Here is a 24,523-nt window from a genome sequence, read left to right on the forward strand (position 1 = left end):
CAACCTTAACATTTTGGCGGAAAGGCAGACCTCATGCCATTCGGAAAGTCTCACGTGCTTCAGATGTAATGAGTGGAGTGCATCGACACCGAATCATAACACGAGGATGCATATAGAAACATTATCGTTCAAGCAAAATGAGATACGAAAGAAGCCTTCGTAGTTGATCATCAGTTGATCTCATGGCTTTGTGAACAACATACCCCAGCCCTGCAGAGGCGACATTTCAACCTCACACATCCTCAACATCTCCCAAATGACGGTCGCCACCGTATCAAATACAGGGACATTATACTCCTTTTCCCAGTACGCTACGCGCTGGGCTGCCCTCAGATTCGTGCAGAAGGTCGTAATCGCCTGGACACCCTTTCCCGCAACCTCGCCAACCATGCCGTCCAGCGTGGGTTCATCCACCGCCGCAAAAGTAGAATTCTTGAAGATTCGCAAATGACTTTCTTTAGCACAATCGATACCAATGGTGGAGTATATTCGAATAATGGCTTCTTGCACATCATCCGTGTAAGGAGTAACGAGGCCGAGTTCCTTGACGCCAAACTCCTGGGCCGCCTTGTTCAATGCTAGTACAGACGTGGTGGCTGGGATTCCTGTGGCTGCTGTAATATCGACGCATAACTTCTCGTCTGCCTCAAACCCTAGCCAACCAGACGATGTTCCGCTCCAGCCGATGACGTCGACTTCGGCATCGGCGAGGAGTTGTGCAGCCGCAACAATGTTCTCGTTCTGAAATTGATTCAATCCATCTCTGTCGAGGCTAATCTTGAGAACTCGGAACCGAGAGAAATGAACCGACACATTTGGCAGAGATGAGATGATGGCCTGCGAGAGTGGTTCGAGACTCGTGTTGGATGAGGGAGTCAGAATCCCAAGGCGGACCTTTCGAGGCATGATGGTAAATGGTGACGGTGGAAACTCTCCTACTGCTGGGAGGAAATAAATGATAATTTGTTCTGGAGTAGCTCGATTCGAATTGAGTGTAGCCCCACGGGCTCAAGAGAAAGAAAAAAATCGTGGCCTTGTTGCAAAAATGAACAGTGGTTCGGATGAAGTCTCACCGTCACCCACTCAAGACATCGGCTGAGTTGGCCGATCCTCCCCGCATCAAGACCGAGTCGGCCCCATCCTATCCGTTGATACGACTCCCGATTTGACTCCGATGAAGGAGGCCTATCGCCCGCGCTGGGTTACTCTTATCAGCCGAACCCAGCCTATCTCCAGGAGGAATTATGAGTGGATCTTGATTTCATCCCCGCCGCACATTACTCCTTGGCATGAAGAGCCGCTGATGAACACCACATAAGCTGTACCTGTAAACCGCACGTGGGCGATCCCGCTTATCTTGATAAAATGATCGATTGGCACCTTCCGAATGAGCATTGCTACCGGGCGAACACTTCCAGCTAACTGGGCGGACCACTACCTATAAGCTACATTTAAAGACGATCCCCTGATAATTATCCCTATTATCATTGTTGTCGTTATTACCGTCGTTACCATCGTTATCTTATCATCGTCGTCATCCGCGTCGTCATATTCGTGCTTACTGCTATTGTCCTGTTATCACTATCCGCCCAGACAGCAAAAGTGTTGACAATCACATCCGATTTGGCCACTTTCTTGAGCAACGACTTATACTCTGTGCATGTTGGTCGGCAGTGAGAAATTATTAGACAATCATCGCAATCAACCTTTTTTTTACAATGGAATTTCGTAATCTAGCCAGCATCGCAGATCGAATCCCAAGTTCGCCCCGGGAATTCAGAGAAGCAATCCAACTCAACAACTCCAAACCAGAATCCACGGAAGGCAAGTTCGGCCGCTGGTCGAACAAGGACCTTGATCCAACAACCCCCGAACAGCGGACTTGGAACTCGTGGTCGTTCTTTGCCTTTCAGTTCAGCATCGCATTTTCGCCTACCACCTACAATGTCGGTGCCAGTCTGTACGCCATTGGCCTCAATTGGTGGACGATTTTGATTGCATCCAGTAATTTACTATCTAAAGACCTCAAGCAATCCATGTGTTATCGTCGGCTCTAACGCGTGGATTCTTTCTAGTCATCGTCTCTGTCATGGTTGCTGTTCTGCTGTACTTGAACTCTCGAGGGGCAACCTGGTGAGAACTTCGAGCCCACTTCTATGGATGCTTAGATCACTTAATGAACACCACAGGTATCATGTAGGGTTTCCTACGATTGTTCGGTCTTCAGCAGGAATCTATGGTTCTCTTGCGTACATTGGCATTCGAGGGGTGAGATATCACAATACCTGGGTTCATCACGACAGTAACTGATGGCGTAAACTAGATCGTGGCTGTTCTTTACACCGCCATTCAGACTTTGTATGCTAGCCAGTTCATGGCTGTAATGCTCCGCTGTCTGTTCGGACACAGGTGGACGGACATTCCTAACCGTAGGTTTCCCTATTGATATACTTACAGCGGCCTGTTCTCATCGTGTACCAGATCTACCAGCAACGGCCGGGATCACATCGTCGAATCTCCTAGCCTTCGGGATATTGTGGTTGCTACAACTTCCGTTTGCTTTTGTCCATCCGAGCAAGATCAACATCGTCTTTAGGATTAAATCAGTCCTTGCCCCAATTGGCTTGATAGCGACTATGATATGGGCATTGGTGAGTAAAGCCCGTTGCGCGAGACGCCTTAAACGCTCACATTATTTAGATCTCTAGCCACGGAGCTGATTTTCAGGGCCTTAGCACCACGGAAGCTGCAACAGGGGCAGCTCTTGGATGGTCCTTCATGAAAGCCCTCAACACGATTGTGTCTAATGTGATACCACCACTGGTCAACATTGCTGACCTCTCTCGCTATGGGAGCCGGCCGAGTCAGACAATCCCCATGCCTATAGGTCTGGTGATTAGCAAGCCACTAGTCACCTTCATGGGCATGGTCATCACGGCCGCGGGCTACAAGCAATTCGGAGAAGTGGGTCACACAGCGAGACTCTCTTCAGAATTGGTTGTTGATTTATTAATTACTTCCTAGGCATACTGGAATCTGTGGGACTTCTACTCCAGCGTACTTGACAAGTATTGGGGTCCAGGGGCTAGAACTTTGGTTTTCCTAGCCGCTGGTATACAGGTAAGGGCTTCTGATTGAAGCCGGAAATGGTCACTCGTTGAATGTTCTTCTAGGCTTTTGCAACATTCGCCACCAACCTGAGTAGTAACTCAATTCCTGTTGGAAGCGATCTTGCGGGAATGTTCCCCAAGTACTTCACCATCGTCCGCGGCCAGATCCTTTGCTTCGTTCTGGTTTGGGTTTGTGGTAAGCTTAATACTATGCCAAAGATACAAGGAGGATTCTGAAGTGGATGGCTAACTTACTCCACAGTCCCGTGGAAGCTCACTTACTCCGCCGCGTCGTTCCTCACTTTCTTAGGCTCATATCTTTGCTTCATTTGCCCTATCGTAGCATGTATGATGTAAGTGTACCCCGATTCTTTGTTTCTTCCGCTGAGCCTTGACAATTTGAGTTATCTGACATGTACGTGTTCAGTGTCGACTACTGGCTCATCCGCAACGGCAACATCCACGTCCCATCGTTGTACTCAACGAGCTCCGACTCTCCTTACTTTTACTTCAAGGGATTCAACTTACGCGCCTTTGGATCATGGGCGGCGGCCGTTCTTCTGGTCTTGCCAGGGGTGTCTGGAAACCTCCACCCTGGTTCAATCGGACTCGCGGCCGTCCGCATCTACAACATGGGCTTTCTCCTATCAACTGTCACGGCGGGCGTTCTATACTATATCAGTTGCCAAATATGGCCAGTCAGGGTTTACCCTCCGCAGCGGGACGATCAGCCTAAGACATGGGAGTTCTTGCGCCACACAGAGGGGTTCTTTCCTGGGGACAGAATGTTCCCGGCGCATCTTCTGGTGACTCCAGTAGTCAACGGAAAAGAAGTACTGGACACCAAGGATGAGGAGAACAATAATGGAGCGGATACCAAGGGTGTAAAGGCTTAGATGAATGTGAGAAATGGTACTGAAGCAAAGTTCTGTGTTATTCGTATCGCCTGTGTCATACAGCATGCCGACCCAGTAAATACAGTTAAAGCTTCATAAAACCTGCTGACTCTGGGTATTTCATTGGTCCTGCTCGCAAGCAAGAACTCTGCATGTTTGTAAGACAACCTCGTCTTCACCGATCCCCTCCTGAAGGGCCACCCGCCGCTTACCAACCCTCTCTAATTCCACGAGAAATGCCCAAACACAATTTTCAACTTGCTGATTGTAGGCCCAGAAGGAGTCATGGAATATTTCAGAAACGGCGGAGTACGTACACGCAGTCGAATGAAAGACGGGTTGATCGTAATCTGGATAAGTCGAGAGACGTTCGTGCTGCCACTTTTGAAGCACTGGAGGATTCCGACGACGAAGACGATGCTCTACAAGCCACATTATTGTTTTTCCGAGATGTTCAACATCCGTCACAGCGTTCAATAAAGCCCCATACATCACCCAGTGTCGGAGGTCTCGCTCATTCTTCTCCCTCGAGCTCGTCACCTTCAGCAAAGCTTTCGGACGCTCGTAGTCCCTCAGCAGTCCATGAAGGATCAAAGTCTATAGCCAGGTGACGTACGCCTCTGAAACCTTTCCGCATTGCCGAGAATGGCATATCTTCAATCAGGAGTTGAAAATCCGGACTGCAACCCCACGGTTGTATGTCCGGATTGCAACCCACGGTTATATGTAAATAAGATCTCACATCGGAAGGACTGTGAAGCACTGTTCTTCGCCACCGGTCTTGGCGATGAACGTTGCAGGCATCCCGGAATCAGGCCTTTCCTCCCGTGGGGGAATCCTGGTGTGTGTGCACCGTCGCATGTCCAAGTAGAATTTCTTCATTTCGTCGTAGGTACTGAGCCAGTTGTCAGGTCTGTAGCGGCGAAGCATTGCTGCTCTAGACTCTTTGCATGCAGTCCATAGTCCCATATCTATGGCGTATGTTGACTGATTCTGCACGGTCCAGGGGTGAAGGGAAGAGCTGTTTAGTGGCAGCGGTGTCCCTAGAGTTTGGCATGGCCGTTCGGGTGCCGGCGGGATGACATTTTGACCGTATTCATCTGGTATCGGAAAATGTTCTTGGAAGGCGGAGAAGAAGGAGAAGTAATGAACGCCGCGATCACTTGTGCCGCGATCGTTTGTGGGACGGGTCGCAAAATCCCAAGTGGCGTTTCGAAGCTTGCCTGGTAGCGAGGGGAATCGGTGAAAAGCCGGCGCAACCACTGTCTTGGTAGATTTGACGAGATGCACTGTAGGAAGGGTGTGAGTTATACGTGAGACTGAAGATAGGGCAGTGCTAGGGAGAAACTACTTGAATGCGGAAAGCAGAAATTGAAAGGTAGATCAAGGACAAAGCCATTTATACGATATATGTGCCCAGAATAATGAAAGGTCTCCGCGTGAAAGCTTAATTTTTAAAACACCTTAACGACTGTCTCACTTCCATCTACAATTCAACAAGGTCAGTCGGTCTTCAGCTGAGAAAGTAGCCTTTCTTGCTAGCTCGGGGCATCTAATGGTTTCCTCCCATATATCGCATACCCATCCCAATAGCCATGCAGCCCCAAATTCTTCACATCTCTCCTCACATGTGAGCAAAACACAATAGTCTCCGACATCTTCCACTCCAGAACCCTCGTGAACAGCGCCAGGCTCATCCCCTCTAACCCAGGCAATAGCGAAGCCTGCACCCACAGCCCCATCTCCTTCAGCTTCGGGTCCTCAGGCCACGGGCTAACGGGGAACTTGATCTTCTTCTTCACCACCCCCTCGAACCCGGCCTCCTCCATCATGTCCGCAAAGGTATGCGTGATCGCCAGGCTGCGCCCCAGCTTCTCGCACGCGTCCGTAATCATCCGCGTCCACTTGCTCAGCGGCATGTCCTCCGTGAGCGTCCCGTCGTCGCACTTGATAGGATACTCCGAGTCGTGTATCTCAAAGTACCCGCCCGGCTCGAGGCTCTTGTACGCCTGCGCGATGATCTCCCTCCAGTTCGCAAAACACCCAATCATGTTCCGCGCAAAGATGAAATCAAACGGCTCCTTCCACGTCCACTCCTTTTCCAAATCATCCACCTCAAAGTGGCAGTTCGGCGGCACGTAGATCGGCTGGATGGGGCTCAGGTCGACCCCGACGACGGTCGCCTGCGGGAACTCGTCCGCGTAGTCCAGCGCCCACGTCCCCGTCCCCGTGCCGAGGTCCAACACCCGTCTGGCCCCCTCGTTCTTTGGACACAGGCAAAACGCCCCGTCAAACGTCAGCATCCAGAGGTGGCTCACAATGTCCAGCCTCTCCTGCTCCAGGGCGTCGTTCGGGAACGGGTACTTGCCGTCCGACAGACGGTGGTACGTCCGCCCGTTCTCGCGGCGGTAGTTCAGGATGGTGGCCTGGAGGAGCGCGTCCGGTGCATCCCGCTCGATGGCCACCGTCGTGTCATCGGCGTAGTAGTCCGGGTACTCCGCCGCGGCGGCTGCGACCGCGTTTTCCGGTGCGCTTGCGCTTGTCGGCCGCGAGCGCTGTGTTGTGCCGGCCCGCCGAGAGGCCAGCGAGTAGTAATCCGTGGGTTCTTCCGGGTCGGACTGTGCGCGCCCTCCCCCCTCTCCAAAGACCGGCGCCGGCGGCGGGGCATCGTCGTTGACGGTCTGCCAAAAGTGGCCGGACATCCTTTTTTTTCTAGAAGGACTATTGGAGGGGTACAAAGCTAGCAGCAAGGCGTATGAATCGTACGCCGGGGGCGGGGCCGTCTGGTTGAGACGAAGCCGCTAAAGGAGGGGACGGTCTGGTAGGACGAAAGGCCGGTGCGCGCGCCGGAAACCACGCAAAAAAAAGACCGATAGTTCATGAAGAAAGGGGAACGACGAGAGGAGGGAGGGGAGAGAGAACGGAGCGAGGATGGCCCATCGTCCCACCTACCGAGTCCTGGGAACATCCCCGCCATAACGCCACCGCCAGTTCGCCCGCGGGCCCTCCTCCCGGGGTCCTGGGGCCCAGGCAGGCTGCGTTGCGCGAAAGCCAGACACCCCGCCGCCCGAGTAAGGATTAGAAAAGCAGACGGGGAGAGACAGAGAGGGAGGTACATTTTTGGAGTGGCCTGGCTGGCGAATATTATCCCTGGAACGCTTATCCGCATCGGCGGGACCATGCCTCTCTCGGGTCCTAGCGTCACCCACGCCCCGCGGCTGTGGACACGGCGGCTGCATCGGCGCCGGAAGAACGTAGCCTTCCGGACCAAAAATTCCCACGCTCCGGGGACTCGGACATGGAGGCTCTACGGCCATCATCTCACGCTCGCGACGACACCGACGACGATTGACGAACGAGACGAAACGAAAGCGCCCCGAGGCCCTCGCACATACACACCGCCGATATGGTTGTCCGGATAAGACTTGCACGCTTCGGGCGCGTCAACCAGCCCTTTTACAACATTGTTGTTTCTCAGGCCAGGTACGCTTCCTCAAACACCCCGCCAATCTTTTGCGCATCAGAACAACCCGCGCGCCTGGAGGTGGAGGATGATGATGGCAGTGGAGCTGGGGAGGAGATAAATGAAGCATTGCGCAGAGTCTAACCTGCTCCCTGCAGAACCGCCCGTAACAGCAAGCCCATGGAGGTCATCGGCACCTACGACCCCATCCCCAGACAAGACCCCTACGACGCCACGACGAAGCCGCACAAGGAGATCCGCCTCGACTCGCTGCGTGCACGCTACTGGATCGGTGTCGGCGCGCAACCGACCGACACAGTTTGGAGATTGCTGTCAATGGTACGGACTGTGCCCAATGTCTACGACGCGGGTGTTGAGACATGATGCTGACCCTACTACTCGCGATAGGTCGGAATCCTCGAGCCAAAATACAGAGCCAACGGCGAACCCAACACTGCGACTGCTGCCAAATCCCTCAAGGAGCCCGTTCAAACGCCGTCATCATAAAGCACCCAGATACGATCTTGAGAGGAAGCGGGAGATGAACCAACATCAGTGACGGTGGTCAATTCGCAACGAAACACGCGATGTTTGCCACGGCGAGGCTGCCGCAAGGAGGAAGACGGCTTGTCTGAAAGTTGATCGGAGGGCTGCTTGGCATTTAATAACAGAAACGCCGAGAATCCAAAAAATGTACGAATATCAGAGCACCATCAGATGATGGCAAACTTTGTCGACGGAGACAGTGGCGAAGAGGCGCCAAGGCGGAAGCTTCAGATGAGCTTCCCGACACATCATGTGGCACGATCCAGGCCTCATCCAGGATACGTCACTTTCATTGTACAACATTAGGATTGTAAAAAGACCAAAATGTCACTCCATTGAAGCCATTTTATGCGCTACTGAGGACCGCCCGTGGCTATTCGGTTGGCCTGTCTTATCCTAAATTATCTCTTACAACAAGACGTCGAGAAATGAATTAGACGTGAGGTGCGAATTCGAGTAACGCCCACAATGCAGCTACCGCGCTGGTAAGGGGTTAAAGAAGGGCATGACACCCCCGTGAAGCGGGCAAAGGAAACAAGCAAACCAACCAACTCCGAGAATGCGTGACGAGTTCCCGTGGGAAATTCCCGCCGCAATGTCTATCCCAAGCGGCCGTGTAAGGGCATTCGTATCATCCAAAACAACTCTTCCTCTAAACTCTTGTGTTTCGATGGGGCAAAGTCTTCTTTTCTCAATGCGACGCGTGGAAGACAATGTTCATGATAAGGCACACAACCATGACGCATACGCCGTAGACAGCGAGTGACAGCGCAAGCTTGCGGAGCAAGTCCTGCTCAATGTGTTCGAGATCCCAGCGCCACTTGCGGTTCCACTTGCGGGGGTTGACGACAACGCTAGCTGCGCTGCCGAGACTGGCAATGCTGTTAATCATGGTAGTTTCATCCTCCTCGTCTGAAGGAATATCGGCGTCGTCATCCTCCTTGTGGAGACGCTGCTGGTGCACACTGTCCGGGTCACTGATCTTGTAGTAGAACAGACCCGGCAGGATGAAGCTGATGCTGGTGGAGCCAGTACTGCCGACATAGGCAAGCACTCTCTCGAGGTTGTGAACCGACAAGGCGGTAATATAAGCAAGAATGAGAATAACGCTGGTCAGGATCGCAAAGCGAATGTCGCTCATGGAAGAAGTAGACCCGTGGTCGGAGCGGACAGACGCCGAAGATGGCAGAAGAGGGCGGCCTCCAGGCGAAGTCGAGCGGCCGTTGGCACCCGAGCTACGGTTGGGGCGCCACTTCAAAATGGCATCGATGGAAGCGCGGCAGGGATGAACCTGCAAGGGAACAGAGAACGTGACGAGGACCACGATGGCCAGCTGTCCGATGTAAGACGCGACAGTTGTAGAGTCTAAATACGTCAGAAATGACTCGGGGTGTGAGCACGCGATCACTTACACATTTGGATAATGTTGCCTGTAACGGCGTTGCCGAAAGTAAGGTAGCCGGTTATAGCCACGAGGATGTAGATGCTAGCGGCAGAGCCAATGCTGGAGCCGACGACGCCGATAATGCTCCCAGGAGAGTTGTCCTTGATTTCGTTGATAATGGCAAACATCTGCACCTGATTAGCAAAAACCAAGAGGCAATTCCTGCTTCGAATGACGTACGTTCTGGTGGCATGTATATGCAAACACCACAACAGGCAGAGTACTGAGCACTGCTACGGTGCTCTCAGGCTTCACAACCCGGATGTCGCTGGTGTCCTTGAGCGGGCTGTCGGCAAAGTGGTAGACGACGAGCACAATCAAGTAGCCAATCGACACCAGCGCAACCACGCTGGTGTACTTGAGCGAATCCAACCGCTTGAGGAAACTCAGCGGAATGATGACAAGCATAAACAGCGTGATGTAGAAGTTTCTCTCTCCCAAGTACGGCCTAGTTTCCGCCAAGCCGCTGAACAGCCCCAAGCAGACCTTGGGCATCAGGTCGCCGATGATGATCATGTAGGAGACGCCGACACCGAAGCATTTGATCGCAATGGCCGTATCGAAGAGGATGGCGGCGTTCGGGTAGGTAATTTTGGATATCGCAAAGAAGGACGACGATCCGCGGTCGAGGTATCGGGCGCAGCGAGACTGCAGGTAGAGACCGAAGGAGGCAGTGATGCCAGACCAGATTATTAGAAACACACCAAGCATTATACCCATATGCGACACCACCGAGGGCATCGCCAACGTTCCCGCACCGACAACTGTTCATCGCGCCTGTCAGCCGTGTACCACCGTCACCCCGCACATGCTCGAAAACGCAATCTCCGCGGGCTCACGCGACAGCACATACTAGTATTCAGCAGGTTGATGACACTGCTTATCATCGAGGCCTGGCCTCCTCCCTCCCTTCCATGTCTTCGGCGTGGTCTGCGCGCAACATCACCGTCAGCAAAGTGTTCCTCTTCTCGCATAGCCCTGCCTATTCTCGGATCTGACATCCGGGCCGGGGGGGGGGGGGGGTTCGGCGTACCGTGACATTTCGCCGGAGCTTCCAGACGCAATTGAATTTGCGTTTCCATCAGAGATACTTGAGTAATTCGGCATAGTACTGCGTGCCGGGTATTTCGTTCGTCGGTTGGGTTCGTTTCGAGGTCGATCGTCGCCAGAATGCGTCGTCTCTAGTGGACTGCGTGTGCGGCTGAAAGATGGTTGGCAGTCGCAAGTCGCAAAATCGCCAAAGCGAGTTCTGTCCAGATGAAAAGTGCCGGCCAAAAGAGGAAGCCGGATACGGCGAGATTAGATAAAAGATGTCCACTTCGGCAATGACAACCAGCAGACAATCAGCGTAGCGATCCGGGGGCTTGAGATTGTCGAACCAGCAAAAACGGTATGGGAAATGGCAGGTTAAAAAAAAAACGAAGAAAATGCGGTCCTGCTCGGGTTCCCGGCGTCTCTGTCGCAGACGGGCAGGCGGCTTGCTCAGCAGTCGGAGAGCGGAGAAAAAGAAGGCGTGACGTGAGGGTGTGCAGTGGAGGGAGGCAAGGCAGCTGTGACGTGCTTTCCTGCAATTCTCTCGAAATGTCTGGTCGCCCTACCGGGACAAACCTCGCAGGGTTCAGCGTGTCGGGACGCAGCGACCGAGTAATTCGATGTCGCGGCAGAAGGATGGGATGGGCGGGCAGGCCAGCGGGCGACGCAGGCTGTGGCTGGAGTCGGTATTCCCGTGGGTTGATCGCGATACGTGAGAGGGTGAGCGAGTCGGGTTTGTCGAGAGCGGCGGCTCGTTGGCTTCTTCGAGGCGTCGCCGTCGTCGCACGTCGTGTTGGTTTCCTGCTGGCTAACTTTTGCGACGGCCAGTCAGAGGCAAAAAGCCTGACTCTTGGTCTCTCGCTCCTCGCTGTCGCCGGCAGACGAGGACGAGCGTGAGTTGCGCGAGACTGACTTTTTGACAGCAGAAAGGTTGTGTTCCCCTCCGTCTGGTGTCCTGTTCTGCGGTTCTGACCTGGTCTGACCTGGCCTGAACTGAACAGCAGGAAAGATGCAACGGCAGCAAGCACCCTGGGGTTCCCGCCGAATAAACGACAAGTTTAAAGGTATTAATTATGGACAGCTATCCAGTTTGTTGCGTAACATCAGTCGGGCTTGGGAGACGAGGGTCATACAGCGAAAGAGGCCACTCAGGCCAGGTTGAATTGTCGTTGATTTGGTTAATTTTAGGTAACAAAACCGGAGCCCCCCGAGTGGGCAAACGGCTACTTCTTTAATTACCTCCCGCTTTACCCTCCCGTCTGTAATGATTAGGTACAAAGGTCCTGCCTTACGTACCTGCGCTGCTGCTGCTGCTGCTGCGCCGCCAGTGGACACGCAGGCGTTGGCGCTGTCTCGCTCCTCGGGCAGGCTCGACCTCACCTGCAACAGGTCCAGCCAGGGGCCGCTACAGGAGGCCACGAGGCACCACGCACACTGCACTCTCCGACTGTCCGCCCACTGTCCGCCACAAGACCCGACAAACGGGGGGCGGGCAGGAACGACAGGGCAGGCCCCATTCTTAGCGTTCACCCCCGGAATTACCCTTAGTCAATATAGCTTGGCGCCATCAAAAGCAACTTGGACCTGGAAAGTCAAAGGAGGAGCCCCCAACCTGGTCTTGGGCAGTCACAAGCCACACATCACCTGGCCCCCCATCCGCGGCACCTTGGATGAACTCGCGACAGCAAACTTCAGCCACTAACAAACATCAGCCTTACTGCGCTAGACACCATCGCAGCAGACCTCGATCGAGATTCTGTGAACTCGGCCTCGCGACCATTCCTCTTGAGCGTTCATAATCCATACCTGCCACCATACCGTCTACTACCCGGCAGTGGTCACCTGCAATCCACCAGACACCCCTCCCTGAGAACGAGCCAAACCAAACTTCGACCCCCGACGCGACAACGCGCGTACCGCGTACCGAGATGGACTCCTCGCTGGATACCACGACACTCTCGACCATATCGCTGCTCGAGTCTCGTCTCTTGCGCATCGAGCACCTCCTGTACGGCCCGACCGCCGCGCCGCCGTCCCTGAACGCCGACTCCGCTGTCGACGGCCTCGAGGATCTCGAGCGGCGATTCAACCATCTTCTCTCCCGCATCCGCGTCTATGGCGAGCTTATGAAGATTTGTACGACGAGCATCTCCCCCGCAGGTTTTAATACTAACCTCCGCTAGACAACTCACACCCGACTCTCTTCCAACCCCCGCACCCATCCGAGCCCCCCATCCAGCTGGGTCCCGAGGCAGTCCAAGCAACTGTGCTTGCATCAGCAGCCTCATTTCCTGCGACAGCCTCTTCACTGACCTCCGTCAACGACTGCCCGATCCCCGAGCCTTCCCAGAGTGCGAGCCTCGCGTCTCTCGTGCCGAGAATGCGCGGTATCGAAGCAACTCAGATCGCCCAAGAGGCTGAGATGGCACAGCTCAGAGAGCGGAGCGAGGAGGTTCTCAAGAATTGGTATCAGCAAGGTGTCCTCGGCGCCTCTGAGTTCGTGGCTGATGTGGAAGGCCGAGTGGAGCGGGCAGAGCGCCGAGTCCGGAGGGCGGAGCGGGAAAAGGTGGAAGCGGCGGCCATTTGAGACCCGGATGGATCCAATCTCCACCTGCCGGTACCGACGCAGCCTTGTTCACCTCACAGCATTCGCGGACCGGAAGACGGCATGTTCCAGAGTGCAAGGGCTTGCGTATGCTTAAGAGGCTGCACATATACCCTCAACTCCGCCAGTGTCAACCACAGATCCTTCACCTGCAGAGCAATGCGGTCATCTGCCGAGCATGCATGAAACAAAGAGTGGCTACCTTGTGTCGATATTCCGTCATATTATCACGGTCTCCCGCAGACCAAGTGTAGGACCGCATCACTCTTCAGAGACCGTTAACTCATGGCGCCATTCTGTCGGTATCGGCTGCTGATCATCTCGAAACCCGAGAAAGAGACGAAAGGCAGTTTCTGCTTTCTTGGCGGTAGACGGGATAACGTGGTATCCGACGGCGACCAGCAGAGAAAGGTTCAGATTACCCACTCCGATCCCGAAGCTTGAGGGTCGACGACTCCGAAAGGTCTGACGTTGTCCGCCCGAACCTCAACGCAGGTTAGAATTTAGACGGAAGTCAATATGCTCGCTCACATCGGAGCAACAGTCGTGCAGACGGGATGGTCGGCAAGGATGCTTGCCTGTCTGTACGGGATTCGCCTCTCCGCGTTTCAGAAGCAGGTTTCTCCCAGTTACAGAACTGATGACTGAAGTCGACACCCCACTGGGGCTGAAATAGACTCGGCCGCTAGTTCAGCAAACCCTCATCCACCACCCAGCCGATGGCTGACAGATGAAGCCCCGTAGCAAGTGAGGTAGTCGACAATACGAGGCCTCGTCGCCACCAAATTCGTGACCGCGGTGATTAGAGAGTGTGCAGTAGTGAGTGAAGTGACAGAAAAGCCGTCTGATCGCCTGGGGTTGCATTGGGTGCTAGAATCGGAAGAAGGTTGATCTACCCAACCAGAAAAGGCCGTCCGTGACCAGTGGGCACGGATGATGACCTAGCTGGCATTGGCTCCTGGCCCCTCGAAGCTGATGTTCCCCTCGGATGGATGATTATGACATGACGGTGTTGATGCGCAGGTCTGGCCAGAGGCAAACTTCGGTTCCGAGGCGACGACGTGGCGTTGCTAATTGTTCGTGCCGGCACAACCGCTGCCGCGGCACGGCACGACGGCCTTTTCTTTTCCAAGTGGAATAACTTGCCATGATCGCGAGACGATTGGCCTCCACGGCGGCATTTGTACGGATTCCATTTACCCCGCGTTCTTCACTACCGGATCAGCAGGTGTTTCCTTGATTTTCCCCCCAGCTTGCTGACGTGTCAGCCACACGAAGAAGCCACTGAGGCGTTGGGCGCATGCAGAGGGGACGAGGCCAACCGCTGGTTGACTTGATCTAAGCGAGGGTCGTCCAATGGAGCGCGCAGCATCGCTTGAGCTTGGTCGTTCGTGAGAGCTGCAGGGGTCGGGGCCAGGGTTGTTGGTTGCAGGAGGGGGCTGTGGTAGAAATTGTTAAGAGACACAGTGTGCTCTGTGCTGACCGTGTCTTCGTTGTCTTTCTGCAGGAGCCGTGATTCGCAAACCGCATTGCCAGTGTCAATCAATGCGGCGATTCATAGATTTTAGAGGCCACACGAGATGCCTATCGTGCTGACGAGTAACAATGCAGGTTGCTGGAAACTGCCGTTTTTCGTGTAATTGTACATATGCTCTGCTCATGAGATCCTTCGATACGTCAAATATTGACCAGAGACTTGGCGCTGCAGTTGACACGAACGCGGTAATAGGGTGGATCCTAGGGAATTTGAATCATGAACGGTCTCGGGACCTTCGGGCTGCATGAACACCACGAACATCATGTGCGCCGCGGCTCAGAGCCGGCGAACCACTAGCATATGAGCACAAATACAGTTTGCGCGCGACGCGGTTCGCGAATTCTTCCTTAATTCCAGCGACTAGGCAAAAGGACTCTGTCAGAGACGCCGGCAGCTTTGTGGTCCGTCGATGTGCAGCGGGAGCGAATGCTTCAAGCCCGGTCCGGTAGGTAGTGACCTAGAAGCCGACCAGCACGAAGCGCCGAGAGACCCGGCGATCGGCCTGACGGCGTGTAATTTCGCGGTTAAAGGGTTTCCAAATTTGGACCAGGTCGAGTTAAGCGAGGCCGAGACTAGCACCGTCGGCCGCGAACAGCCAGATCTCCAGAGCGAGTTCAGCGGATGAGGCTCTGCCAGAAGCGTTGTCAAGGTGTTGCTCCTTCGTCGCCCATCAGCAAGGTGTTTCGCAACCGGTAGTTTGGTCGGGTGCTGATCAACATGATCTCCGGAGTTCCCCCCAGACTCGCGAACGCATAGGTGAGAAATCATGGGATGAAAGAAGAAAATGCGAGTCAAGTTCTGTCAGTGACATTGGGCTGGGCTGTGCGCTCATCGTCAAAGCAGCGTCCATCCCAGGCCGAGGAGGGTAAGCTCTGGATGGTGCTGCACGTATGCTACCAGCAGTAATATCACGAGGCAAAGGTGAGGATGATCGGTAGCGATGACGATTCGAAAGTGTCCTCGAAGAAGCTGGGAGGCTAGTGTCACTTGGACAAGCCATGTTTCGGGGGTTAAGGCATTTTCGGTACTTGATTATCTCGTTGTTGGGCGCTTGTTCTGCGAGAAAAGACATGGCCTGCGGCATATGGTGTTACGGCTTCTGTGGTCTCGGGCGTTCAAGACCACAACCTGCCAACCGCTGCCTGCGATTAGTCTCGCTGTAGGATCAACCAGACACCAACCAGGCCGGGGTAAATGGCGCCGTCAACAAGTTGATTGAGCAGAAGCCGGATGTCGCAGCGCAGATGTCATCCAGCGGTGACAGAACCGAGCTCAAGCGCGGGCAGCGGAGACCGGCCGCGTTCCTGCATATCAAACGGTATCAAGTGCAGGACTCGGAGCGTGAACCAGTCGATCACAGGGGCGCTGGCAGCAGCACGGTATCAAGTGGTGGCATTTGCAGCTGTCAGCACCCTTTCTCGCCAGCCCTCAGTGGACAGATGGACAGACGGACTCGACACGGACAATCGGTCGTCAAAGGAGCCGCAAAGCCCGGGTGGACAGAACCCACAAGCAAGTGCGAAGATTCGAGGACGGGTGAGGGTCCGAGGGTTGGGACTTGAAAGGTGGGTATCGGATGTCCCCCGTCACGGTTACGACTCTTCAGCGCATCAGGCCGTCGTTTTTGTGCTGAGCATCTTCAGATTCCGGTCAGTCAGCGACCGCATCGGGCGAATGCATGCTGATCTCTGCCCGCTCACGCGGTGAAGGTGTGCTGGCGATGAAACGGCAGGAGAGGCGGGCGGGAAAGTGATAGGACGCCCCTGCATCCTGTCTGTGTCGACTTTGCTGTGGAATGTGAAGACGATGGGAGGGCGGTTCCAGTTTGGTCGTGAAGGCGATTCGCATTCGCAGCCGGGGTCAGGTATGCGAGGCAAACTAAGACGTCAACCAGTTTGAATTCGAACTGTTCGGATAGTCCATAGGTATGGATTGCCATGATGAACAGGTGCAACTGAAAGTCGTCGACGACGTGGAAGGGACGATCCAAAGGTCTGGCCAAGTCTCCGCCCAGGCAAGGCAAGCGGTGCGGTGCAGGCAGCCTCAGAACCTCGAGGCTTCAGGGCTGAACCTGAAGGGAAGGGAGACACTGAGAGAGGTGAGTTAAGGTAAGAGCACCCGCCGGAACGTGCCTCGAAGAGCGGGTCTGATTCAGGGGTTAGCGGGCATGGTGGCCAATCACCAGAGTCATGCCGTGGTGGTTGTCCAGTTGGTGTGGTGGGATGCGTTGCAGGAACCAGCGACCAAGAGAGTCTAGAGAAGACCAAAAATCTCAAACCCTAGCCTCGATGGCAATCAGGGGGGCAGGGACCAACGGTTTCTGGGGCACCACTGCAAGGTGAGGTGCCCTTACCTGGTAGGTACCTGAAGTAGGTAGGTGGTGGATATCGTGAGAAGACACCGGGCCTTTTGCTTGTGGACTGGCGGGAGATCCTCTCTTGTTGCGTGCTTCCTGTCGTGTACTAGGTAGCGCGTTTTACTCCATCAGAGAAGGTGTTCTAGGCAGGACCTGTCCACGAGGTAGACCTTCCTTGCTGGCCAGGTAGATACTGGAAATGGAATGAGATGGATCTGCTCGAGGCACGTGCCGTCCACGGATACCGTTCCACGCCTGCACTGTGAGGTACCGTCTCCAACAGCACACGGTGCCATTTCGAGATGCTCAAACGGTGTCGGTCATCAGACAGCACCCGCGTGTGCCAGAGCAGCCAGGCCGGGTCTCCCATCCTTCCCGTCAAAGCCCTCCGCACTGCAACGAGGATCGTAGGTGGTGGTCACAGGTGTCTGTCCGTCCGAATGTTCGAACAGCAGCATTCATTGGCAATGATTGCTGCTCTTATTGATTTCTCTCCATCGGACACCCTGGACGAGTCGATTTAAAATTTGGCTCCTTCCGGACTAGCGTGGGTGCGACACGCCAGCCTGGTCCCGCTTCTTTTTTCTGTGCTCCTTCCACAGTGGAAACAAGGGCCCAGGCACGCTCCCACCTCACTGCTGACGGGATGCTTGGTGCTGCGGCTGGCCTTGCTGGCTGTCCCATCGCCACTGCTCGTCTCGCTTCCCGTATTATGGGCCCCAGTCCACGTTCTCTGCGTCTCATTGAGTCTGGATCCCGTCTCTTGGTTTTGGGTTTCCACTTGCACGTTCATTTAATTAATGTCCACGTCCACTATGCCGTGCGCACACTTTGTATATAGTGTATAGATAGATGATCAGAGGCTTATAGACCAGATGGAAAGGCATGCCTGGCCTACTGGGAAATTCGACATTCAGGGAGAGAAATGCAGCTGGAATAGGGACAATATGGTGGTACTTTTGCAACGTACTGTAGCAACATACAGATACACTCTTCCATTGCTGCACCTCACACGCACGCCGGACGCACTCTCTGGCCTGCACAGCCTCCTACCTGACCTGACCTGGCCTTATTGCTACCTCCTGACGGATACATGGCAGCAGGCGATAGACACGCTGCACGCTGACAAGGCCCAGGGACCTGCAGCTGCCCTTGCAAAGTCTCCCACCTTCACTGTGACTGGATTGGCCCTGCACCTGCTCCTGCTCCCCGGTCTGCCAACTGCCAACCTGAGCCCAGGTCTCTCCTCGCTCTCCTCTTTTAATTCCATTCCCCTCCCCCCGTCCATCCCTCTCGCTGGACTCCTTTCAACCCATTCCCCGACAACGGTTTACGGCTGCCGTTCACTGTCGACTAGAGAGAGAAAGAGCGAGGAAGAAAGACATTGGTTGCCGCCCTCGTCGAGAACGAGTAGGACGCCTGCGCGACTGAGGCCGAACAATAACAAATACCCGCCAAACACGCCGCGTATCCTACGTAGCGTATTCGTAGCGCCGCCGACAAACACATCCTGCCTGGGCTTCCCTAACGACTGGATAGCTCAGCCTACCTTACCCCATCCTATCCTCAACACAGCAGTCGACGCGCGACTCGAAGCATAGAGACGTCGGCCTGCAAGAAAAAAATAATAGGGGCGGATTGCACCTCAACGCGCGATCGGGTACCACAAGCTCCAATCCAGCCCGCCCGTTAGTCGACCTTTTGGTTCCTCGATTAGTCGACCTGCCTACCGGTGAAAGTGCCTGGCTTGAGCTTCTCTTGCGATTAAAAAAATCCACGCCGGCACCAACAGTCGACGCCACACCACGCCTTCTTCTTCGTTTGGTCTGCTGGTCCGGCTCACTTCTCCTGCCTCGCTTTCCACGCCGCCTGCTTCCTTCTTGGGCCAGCTAGTCGGTGCCCTTCATTTCGCACACTCGACTCGCTCGACCGACACCAGAGACACCAACAGCGCCCGCCCTGTTCTCTCCTCCCGCGCTGCGCCGTCGCCTCGCTGCCCCTTACAACTGTCGCCTGCTTTCCCGCCGTGCGCAGTTCGTTCCATCGGCTTGTCTCGTCTCGACTCGATTCGGCTCGACTCTCGACCTCCGTCGTCTTTTCCCATCTTGCATCCTTTCTCATCCGATTCCTCACTCCTTCGACTTACCTTCTCCCTTTCCTGCCTTACCTTCACGACCGCACCACATTGCTGCTGTCTTTGACTCGTCGCCTTTCGACAACTTGATTCCGACCATTCATTCTCTTTTTCTTTCCTAGAAAAGAGGCTGCCTTGCTGGACAACCCTCTGAAACGATCGACTCGCATTCGAGATTACAGATTCTCCCCCGCCTTACCTACGACCTACCTTTACCTCATCTGATCCAGCCTTCCTTCGCTGCCTTCTTCAGCTCAGCTCAGCACTTCCGCTCCCTGACGCATTGAACGGCAAACCGTCCGACAACATCCCCGGCACTCTTTCTTTTATTTCGCCTACGAGCCCAACCACCAGTCACTCCTTTTTCGACGACTTGCATTCCCGCCAGCCACGACAACCCCCTTACGGCATCCGAATTACGTACAGCACGCTACATCAGCACTGTCTCGCCAATTCTACAAAACCGTTTGCTACGATTATCCACGTCGCAGCGCCTTGAAGTTGCCAGGTTCAATCTTTGAATCGTCACTTCAATCGAGACCCAATCCTCGATACTTGCCTCGAGGCATCTAATTTCTGCACCCCACCAAACCCCGAACGTCTTCCTTATGCCCTCTTACGGTTCTCTGCATTCACCATCGTTGCGCAAAATGGAACAATCACGGGTTCAGTACGGGAGAAAGGGCATTAATCTGGGAAACATCATTGGTGATCCCTTCGCCCTGGCCACAGTCTCCATCTCCATGGTATGTTTGCGCTGCACAACTTCTGGTTTCAATTTGTGAACTTCTTGCTGACCCCTCCTTAGCTTGCATGGATAATCGCATTCATCAGCTCCATCATCGCCACAACGCAAGTCACGAATAGCACAGGATCCTTCCCCGCTTTCGCATGGTGGACCGTTGTCTACATGTTCTTCCTCATTGCCGGTGTCTTCGTCGTCGTCGCATCCGACACGACACAGACCTACCATGTCGCCCTCACGGGATACCTGGGCGCCGCCTTGGCTCTGAACTCGCTCACCATCCACTCTCTCATCTACTCCGCCAATGGAGCTCGTCAGGCCGCTGGAGCTGGTTTCATTTTGATGGCAATGGTTACCGTATGTTTCGTTGTTGCTGTGCACTAGAAGCTTTGCTAATCCGAGCGCAGATCGTCTGGATCTTCTACTTCGGCTCAGCCCCCTCCGCCAAGCCGCGCGCTTACCTCGACTCCTTCGCGCTCCAGAAGGAGTCTGGAAACAGGCAGATGATGTACGGCGGCGGCCGTCCCGAGACCTCCACCTCGGTGCAGCCTCCTCAAATGTACACTTCGGCGCAACTGAACGGATTCGAGAACCCATCCCCCGTCCAGGGCATTTCCACCCAGCCTCGCGAGTCCGCCGTGGCACCAACATTCAGCACCCCCGGTGCCGGCCCCCAAAAGACTCCTGATCAGGAGGTGGTGCCACCAACCGAGTACCCGTACCGCGCGAAAGCCATCTACAGCTACGAGGCCAACCCCGACGATGCGAACGAGATTTCCTTCTCCAAGCACGAGATTCTGGAGGTCAGCGATGTGAGCGGAAGGTGGTGGCAAGCACGCAAGGAGACTGGCGAGACGGGTATTGCGCCCAGCAACTACCTGATCCTGTTATGATGAGCTCACGAATTTCATTTCGCCGTTGGAGATGGGAGCAAAAAATGACCATATGGGACATGGGATGGTTTTCGCGCTCAATGCTTGTTGGAGTACATTAGGGTCTTTTGTCCGGGATAAAAACCGCCGCCTTGTTTTCGAGCCACGGGCGGCACTCGTATATCCGCCGAAACGGCCTCTTTTCTCTTCTTCTACTTGTTGTTTTTACTTCTACCCGCCTACTTACGCGTGCCGGCTTTCCAACCCCGTACTCCTAGTGTATGTTGCCGACGCGCGACGCAGAGGGGGCTGTGTCTTGTTTTTTTCTGCTTTCTGGGACGGGTTACGAGCAACGGGTCGGATCATTCGGATAGCTATGGTAGCTCGCAGGTGGGATACCCATGCATGTTGGTGTTCCCTTGTCGTTTACAAATGGCAATTGCACATATCCTTATACAGTATTATTCGTGACTCTCCTCCATCATGCGATTACCTGCGAAATGTCTATCTAGAGGAGAACAGCCTCTGCCTGTGTGGCTCATGCAAAGTACATCCAGCTTGGTGATGGAGCCTCGCCACAACAGGAGCTGAAAGAGTCTCACGAGACATGTGGCTCGCCAACTTAAAACTCTCACGTCATGTACTCGGCGTCCGAGACCGTGTCCTTTCATCGGGCCGCATCTTTCGGGAGTCACAGACCAAATCCAGTTCGTCGGGACGGGTCTGGGGTAGCCTCTCCACCTTCGTCATCGGGTATCATTTTCTTCGTTCCGCATGCGTCCGTCGTCTCCCCCACAATCCCAAGATCCAGCTGAGGCACGACACCTGTGTCCCCCTTGTCAAGCCTTGTCCAACCTCTTCCTCAACTCCCTCTCCTTTGACAAAACCTCCAGCTCCAGCCTTTCAACGCTGTACTCCAACCCTTCCCTCCTCTGCCTCACCGCCCTGGCCCGCAGCGCCCGCTCCCCGTTGAGCGCCTTGCCCCTGCCTCCCACGCCCTTGCCCTTGCCCTTCTTCTTCGCGTACCCGTCCTCGTCGTCCCCGTCCTTGGGCTGCGACAGCCGGCCCTGGAGCAGCTCGCAGCGGGCCTTGAGGGTCTCGATGCGGCGCTCGCGGCGAGCAATCTGGGCGTCTGCGCGGTCGAGCAGGAGGGCGATGTAGGGCCCGATCTCGTCGCGCAGGGAGGCCTCGGCGGCGGCGAGGGTCGGTTGCGGGATGAGCTCGAAGTGGCGCGTGGGGCGGAGGACGGAGGCGACGCGGGGCATGTCGGAGACGCCCTGGTCGAGGGTCTCGACGGAGGATTGGAGGTAGGTGAGGGAGTTGCGGAGGGAGGCGACGCAGTCTGCGTACGTTTCTGCGTTTTGTGCGGCGGACATATCGTTTTTTGTTTTCCGTTCGTTTGCGCAGGGTCGGTGGTTTTGTTGTTGCTGGATAGGGGTTTGCGTCGTGATGGTTTGTTTACTTTTCTGGTGACGGCCGACCGCTTTGGCGGGGTTTGTGGTCTGCGATCGATTGGTGACGGAGGGTGTTTGTGTTCGTTCACGTCGGTGGGGGAGCAGGTTGCGGCGCTGGCTGACACTGGTTGAGGAATGTTGCGCGTTGATGCTTTTGGCGAGGATGTCGTGGTGATGACGGATGTGGTGTTGAGTGTTTTGGTGGCTTCCTCTTTGTTTTGGGAATCGGCGGGGTGGACCACTGCGAATGTCTCTTTCCCACGTTGTCTACCGGGCCCCACCATCGCAGGAACGGCTGGACATGGGTGTGCCTGACTATCGGTGCACGGGCCAGCCTGTCATCCACAGGTGAGGGAGGTGAGCTTCGGTGTGGGATGGGGATGGGGGGTCTTCACCTGAGCCTAATCCGACATCCTTCTTGGCGGAATTTCATGCGTCCTGCTTCTGGAATAGAGGCCTCATGCATGAAGTTCTTTTCGCAAAGGCATGGATCTGGCTGTTGGCGATGCTTCCCGGAGCGTCCGTCGTCTTCACCGCTTCTGCGGGCGTCGAAGTCTTACGATGTGATGAGCGTAGGTAAGCAGCCTGCCTTCATGGCATTGATCAGTCGAATCATCGAAGAATCATGTAAGCGAGACCGCCTCTTTCAGCTGTCATCAAGAAGCTCTGCCTAATGGCGCCGACAGCTGGTTCCCTCTGATTAGTTCAGCTCTTGCCAAGCGAAAGCCTCGCTCTGTATTCGGACAAGTCTGCTGACACCGTTTTGTCCGGATTGCGAAAAAGCCGTTGGGCAGTCAGCGACGGGACGTTGGAATTATCTCAACCTAAAGACCGACCGACACCCTGTTTTCTGTGTCAAATATTCAAGCTTAACGGTTATTTCGGTCCGACAAGTTGAGTTCAACATCGCATGCACGCCGGCTCCTTCGGCCGGTCGCATGGACCCAGCCAACGTTCTCGCCGCCGACCTATCCTCCCTCTAGATGATTAGGTTGACCGTTGTCGTTCGGGGGCCGGCAGCCTCCCCGTCGGCACCCTTCCCATTGCACTCACGACTTCTGCCCAATCATGTCTCCAATAAGGGGCTGCCACACAGAGCCGCATTGATGGGAAGACGTTGGACACATGCAAAAGGTGCTATGCATGGTCAGCCCGGAGGCTGCTTACTCCGCTGCACCTCGCGGTATCACGGACGGCGTCTGATGTTGGTGGGAAATGTTTTGAACGACACCCACCCGGTGAAACATGCGCAGGGACGAACATGCTGTGTTTGATGGGATTTGAGGAATACTACTTTAATCGCCTCCAACCCAGCAGTTCGCATACTGCTCCACTACCTTCTCCTCTCCACATCACTTGTCTCTCTTGCACCTTTGGTCTATCGGAGTCCTGTTCCTCTTTCTACGGCGTTTTTTCTTGCAAGATACCCCTACAATACCTAATTCAAAATGTTTATCGAGATGGTCAGACGTGCTGATGAGGTTCCTGCTGCCTCAAGCGTAAGCCCTGCTCTCCTCGCTTAGAAAGCGTCGTGGTCTGAAGCTTGAAACTGACACCCAACAGACACCTTCCCCAGCCGCTCCACCTCACAACTCGGGCTCCGACATGCGCATGGGCGGCCCGGCGACGACAGCTATTGCCATTGTTGTGGCACTACTCCTGCTCGTCGGCATCTCGTTGATCGCCTTTTCAGAGCACCGCAAGAAGAAGAAGGCCGATGCGGCAAGGAGGAATGGGCCAGATCTGGAGCGGTGGGACACAAGGCAGTCTGTGGCATCGTTTGATACCATCGACGAGATCAAGGAGCCGCAGCCTGTGGCGAGGAATACGCTTCAAGGGCGACGGTTCATGTTCCTTTCGAGGAACCGTTGAGCATGCCATTGACTAGACTTAATGCTTCCTCAACATCAAGACTAAGATGTCGCTTTGGGGATTAAGCTTAGGGAGGGATCAAGCGTCAGAAGATTTTATACCGGCATACCTGATGGGGCCGCTAGTATTTTGCTACAGGCATCAACAAATGATTATTGATTGAAATCATCCAAGAATAGATGTGTATCTGAATGCCACACTCATATACCACTGAGCCCTCATGTCAGCATCAAGAATATGTCTACCTAGCTAATCGATATGTGCTTTGCTGATGCCCAACCCCAATCAGTCGTTCTCCTCCCCCCGGGTCTTGTATCGAACCAAATCGCAGCCGTTCTGTCTTCATCTTTCTTGATAATTCTATACCATCCAACCATCTGTGCTCTCTTGGTACAACGAAGAACCTCGAATCTCGTAATACAGTAGACGCGTAACCGAGAACCTCCGGTCCGGTTGT

General features: G+C 54.7%; 9 protein-coding genes across 9 annotated transcripts; 5 read left to right on the plus strand and 4 right to left on the minus strand.

The window, feature by feature from the left end:
* Nucleotides 1-180: 180 nt before the first annotated feature.
* Nucleotides 181-906, minus strand: maiA-0 (Maleate isomerase; the record flags this gene model as incomplete). Its single annotated transcript, XM_037326862.1, has 1 exon — nucleotides 181-906. One exon carries the CDS (start codon nucleotides 904-906, stop codon nucleotides 181-183), a length of 726 nt encoding a protein of 241 aa, XP_037173970.1.
* Nucleotides 907-1,718: 812 nt separating this feature from the next.
* DAL4-0 (Allantoin permease) lies at nucleotides 1,719-4,006 on the plus strand (the record flags this gene model as incomplete). The annotated part of the gene is made up of 10 exons (XM_037326863.1): nucleotides 1,719-2,004; nucleotides 2,076-2,133; nucleotides 2,190-2,268; nucleotides 2,324-2,429; nucleotides 2,482-2,651; nucleotides 2,701-2,964; nucleotides 3,025-3,120; nucleotides 3,174-3,306; nucleotides 3,373-3,463; nucleotides 3,538-4,006. The coding sequence occupies 10 exons, from the start codon at nucleotides 1,719-1,721 to the stop codon at nucleotides 4,004-4,006; spliced, it is 1,752 nt and encodes a 583-aa protein (XP_037174450.1).
* Nucleotides 4,007-5,544: 1,538 nt separating this feature from the next.
* tdiE-4 (putative methyltransferase tdiE) lies at nucleotides 5,545-6,708 on the minus strand (the record flags this gene model as incomplete). The annotated part of the gene is made up of 1 exon (XM_037326864.1): nucleotides 5,545-6,708. The coding sequence occupies one exon, from the start codon at nucleotides 6,706-6,708 to the stop codon at nucleotides 5,545-5,547; it is 1,164 nt and encodes a 387-aa protein (XP_037174437.1).
* Nucleotides 6,709-7,412: 704 nt separating this feature from the next.
* Nucleotides 7,413-7,976, plus strand: CGCA056_v011619 (Ribosomal protein S16; the record flags this gene model as incomplete). The annotated part of the gene is made up of 3 exons (XM_037326865.1): nucleotides 7,413-7,489; nucleotides 7,628-7,808; nucleotides 7,878-7,976. The coding sequence occupies 3 exons, from the start codon at nucleotides 7,413-7,415 to the stop codon at nucleotides 7,974-7,976; spliced, it is 357 nt and encodes a 118-aa protein (XP_037174438.1).
* Nucleotides 7,977-8,706: 730 nt separating this feature from the next.
* Nucleotides 8,707-10,170, minus strand: avt5 (Vacuolar amino acid transporter 5; the record flags this gene model as incomplete). The annotated part of the gene is made up of 3 exons (XM_037326866.1): nucleotides 8,707-9,380; nucleotides 9,428-9,587; nucleotides 9,640-10,170. The coding sequence occupies 3 exons, from the start codon at nucleotides 10,168-10,170 to the stop codon at nucleotides 8,707-8,709; spliced, it is 1,365 nt and encodes a 454-aa protein (XP_037173813.1).
* Nucleotides 10,171-12,419: 2,249 nt separating this feature from the next.
* On the plus strand, nucleotides 12,420-13,078 carry CGCA056_v011621 (uncharacterized protein; the record flags this gene model as incomplete). The annotated part of the gene is made up of 2 exons (XM_037326867.1): nucleotides 12,420-12,627; nucleotides 12,675-13,078. The coding sequence occupies 2 exons, from the start codon at nucleotides 12,420-12,422 to the stop codon at nucleotides 13,076-13,078; spliced, it is 612 nt and encodes a 203-aa protein (XP_037174355.1).
* A 6,695-nt stretch (nucleotides 13,079-19,773) lies between these two features.
* SHO1 (High osmolarity signaling protein SHO1) lies at nucleotides 19,774-20,761 on the plus strand (the record flags this gene model as incomplete). The annotated part of the gene is made up of 3 exons (XM_037326868.1): nucleotides 19,774-19,869; nucleotides 19,932-20,225; nucleotides 20,276-20,761. The coding sequence occupies 3 exons, from the start codon at nucleotides 19,774-19,776 to the stop codon at nucleotides 20,759-20,761; spliced, it is 876 nt and encodes a 291-aa protein (XP_037173814.1).
* An 818-nt stretch (nucleotides 20,762-21,579) lies between these two features.
* Nucleotides 21,580-22,116, minus strand: spc19 (DASH complex subunit spc19; the record flags this gene model as incomplete). Its single annotated transcript, XM_037326869.1, has 1 exon — nucleotides 21,580-22,116. One exon carries the CDS (start codon nucleotides 22,114-22,116, stop codon nucleotides 21,580-21,582), a length of 537 nt encoding a protein of 178 aa, XP_037174797.1.
* A 1,526-nt stretch (nucleotides 22,117-23,642) lies between these two features.
* Nucleotides 23,643-24,066, plus strand: CGCA056_v011624 (uncharacterized protein; the record flags this gene model as incomplete). Its single annotated transcript, XM_037326870.1, has 2 exons — nucleotides 23,643-23,693; nucleotides 23,758-24,066. 2 exons carry the CDS (start codon nucleotides 23,643-23,645, stop codon nucleotides 24,064-24,066), a joined length of 360 nt encoding a protein of 119 aa, XP_037173809.1.
* Between the last annotated feature and the right edge of the window lie 457 nt (nucleotides 24,067-24,523).

This window comes from Colletotrichum aenigma, assembly GCF_013390185.1.
Source record: "Colletotrichum aenigma strain Cg56 chromosome Unknown KSG_Cg56_contig08, whole genome shotgun sequence".
Lineage (NCBI taxonomy): Eukaryota > Fungi > Ascomycota > Sordariomycetes > Glomerellales > Glomerellaceae > Colletotrichum > Colletotrichum aenigma.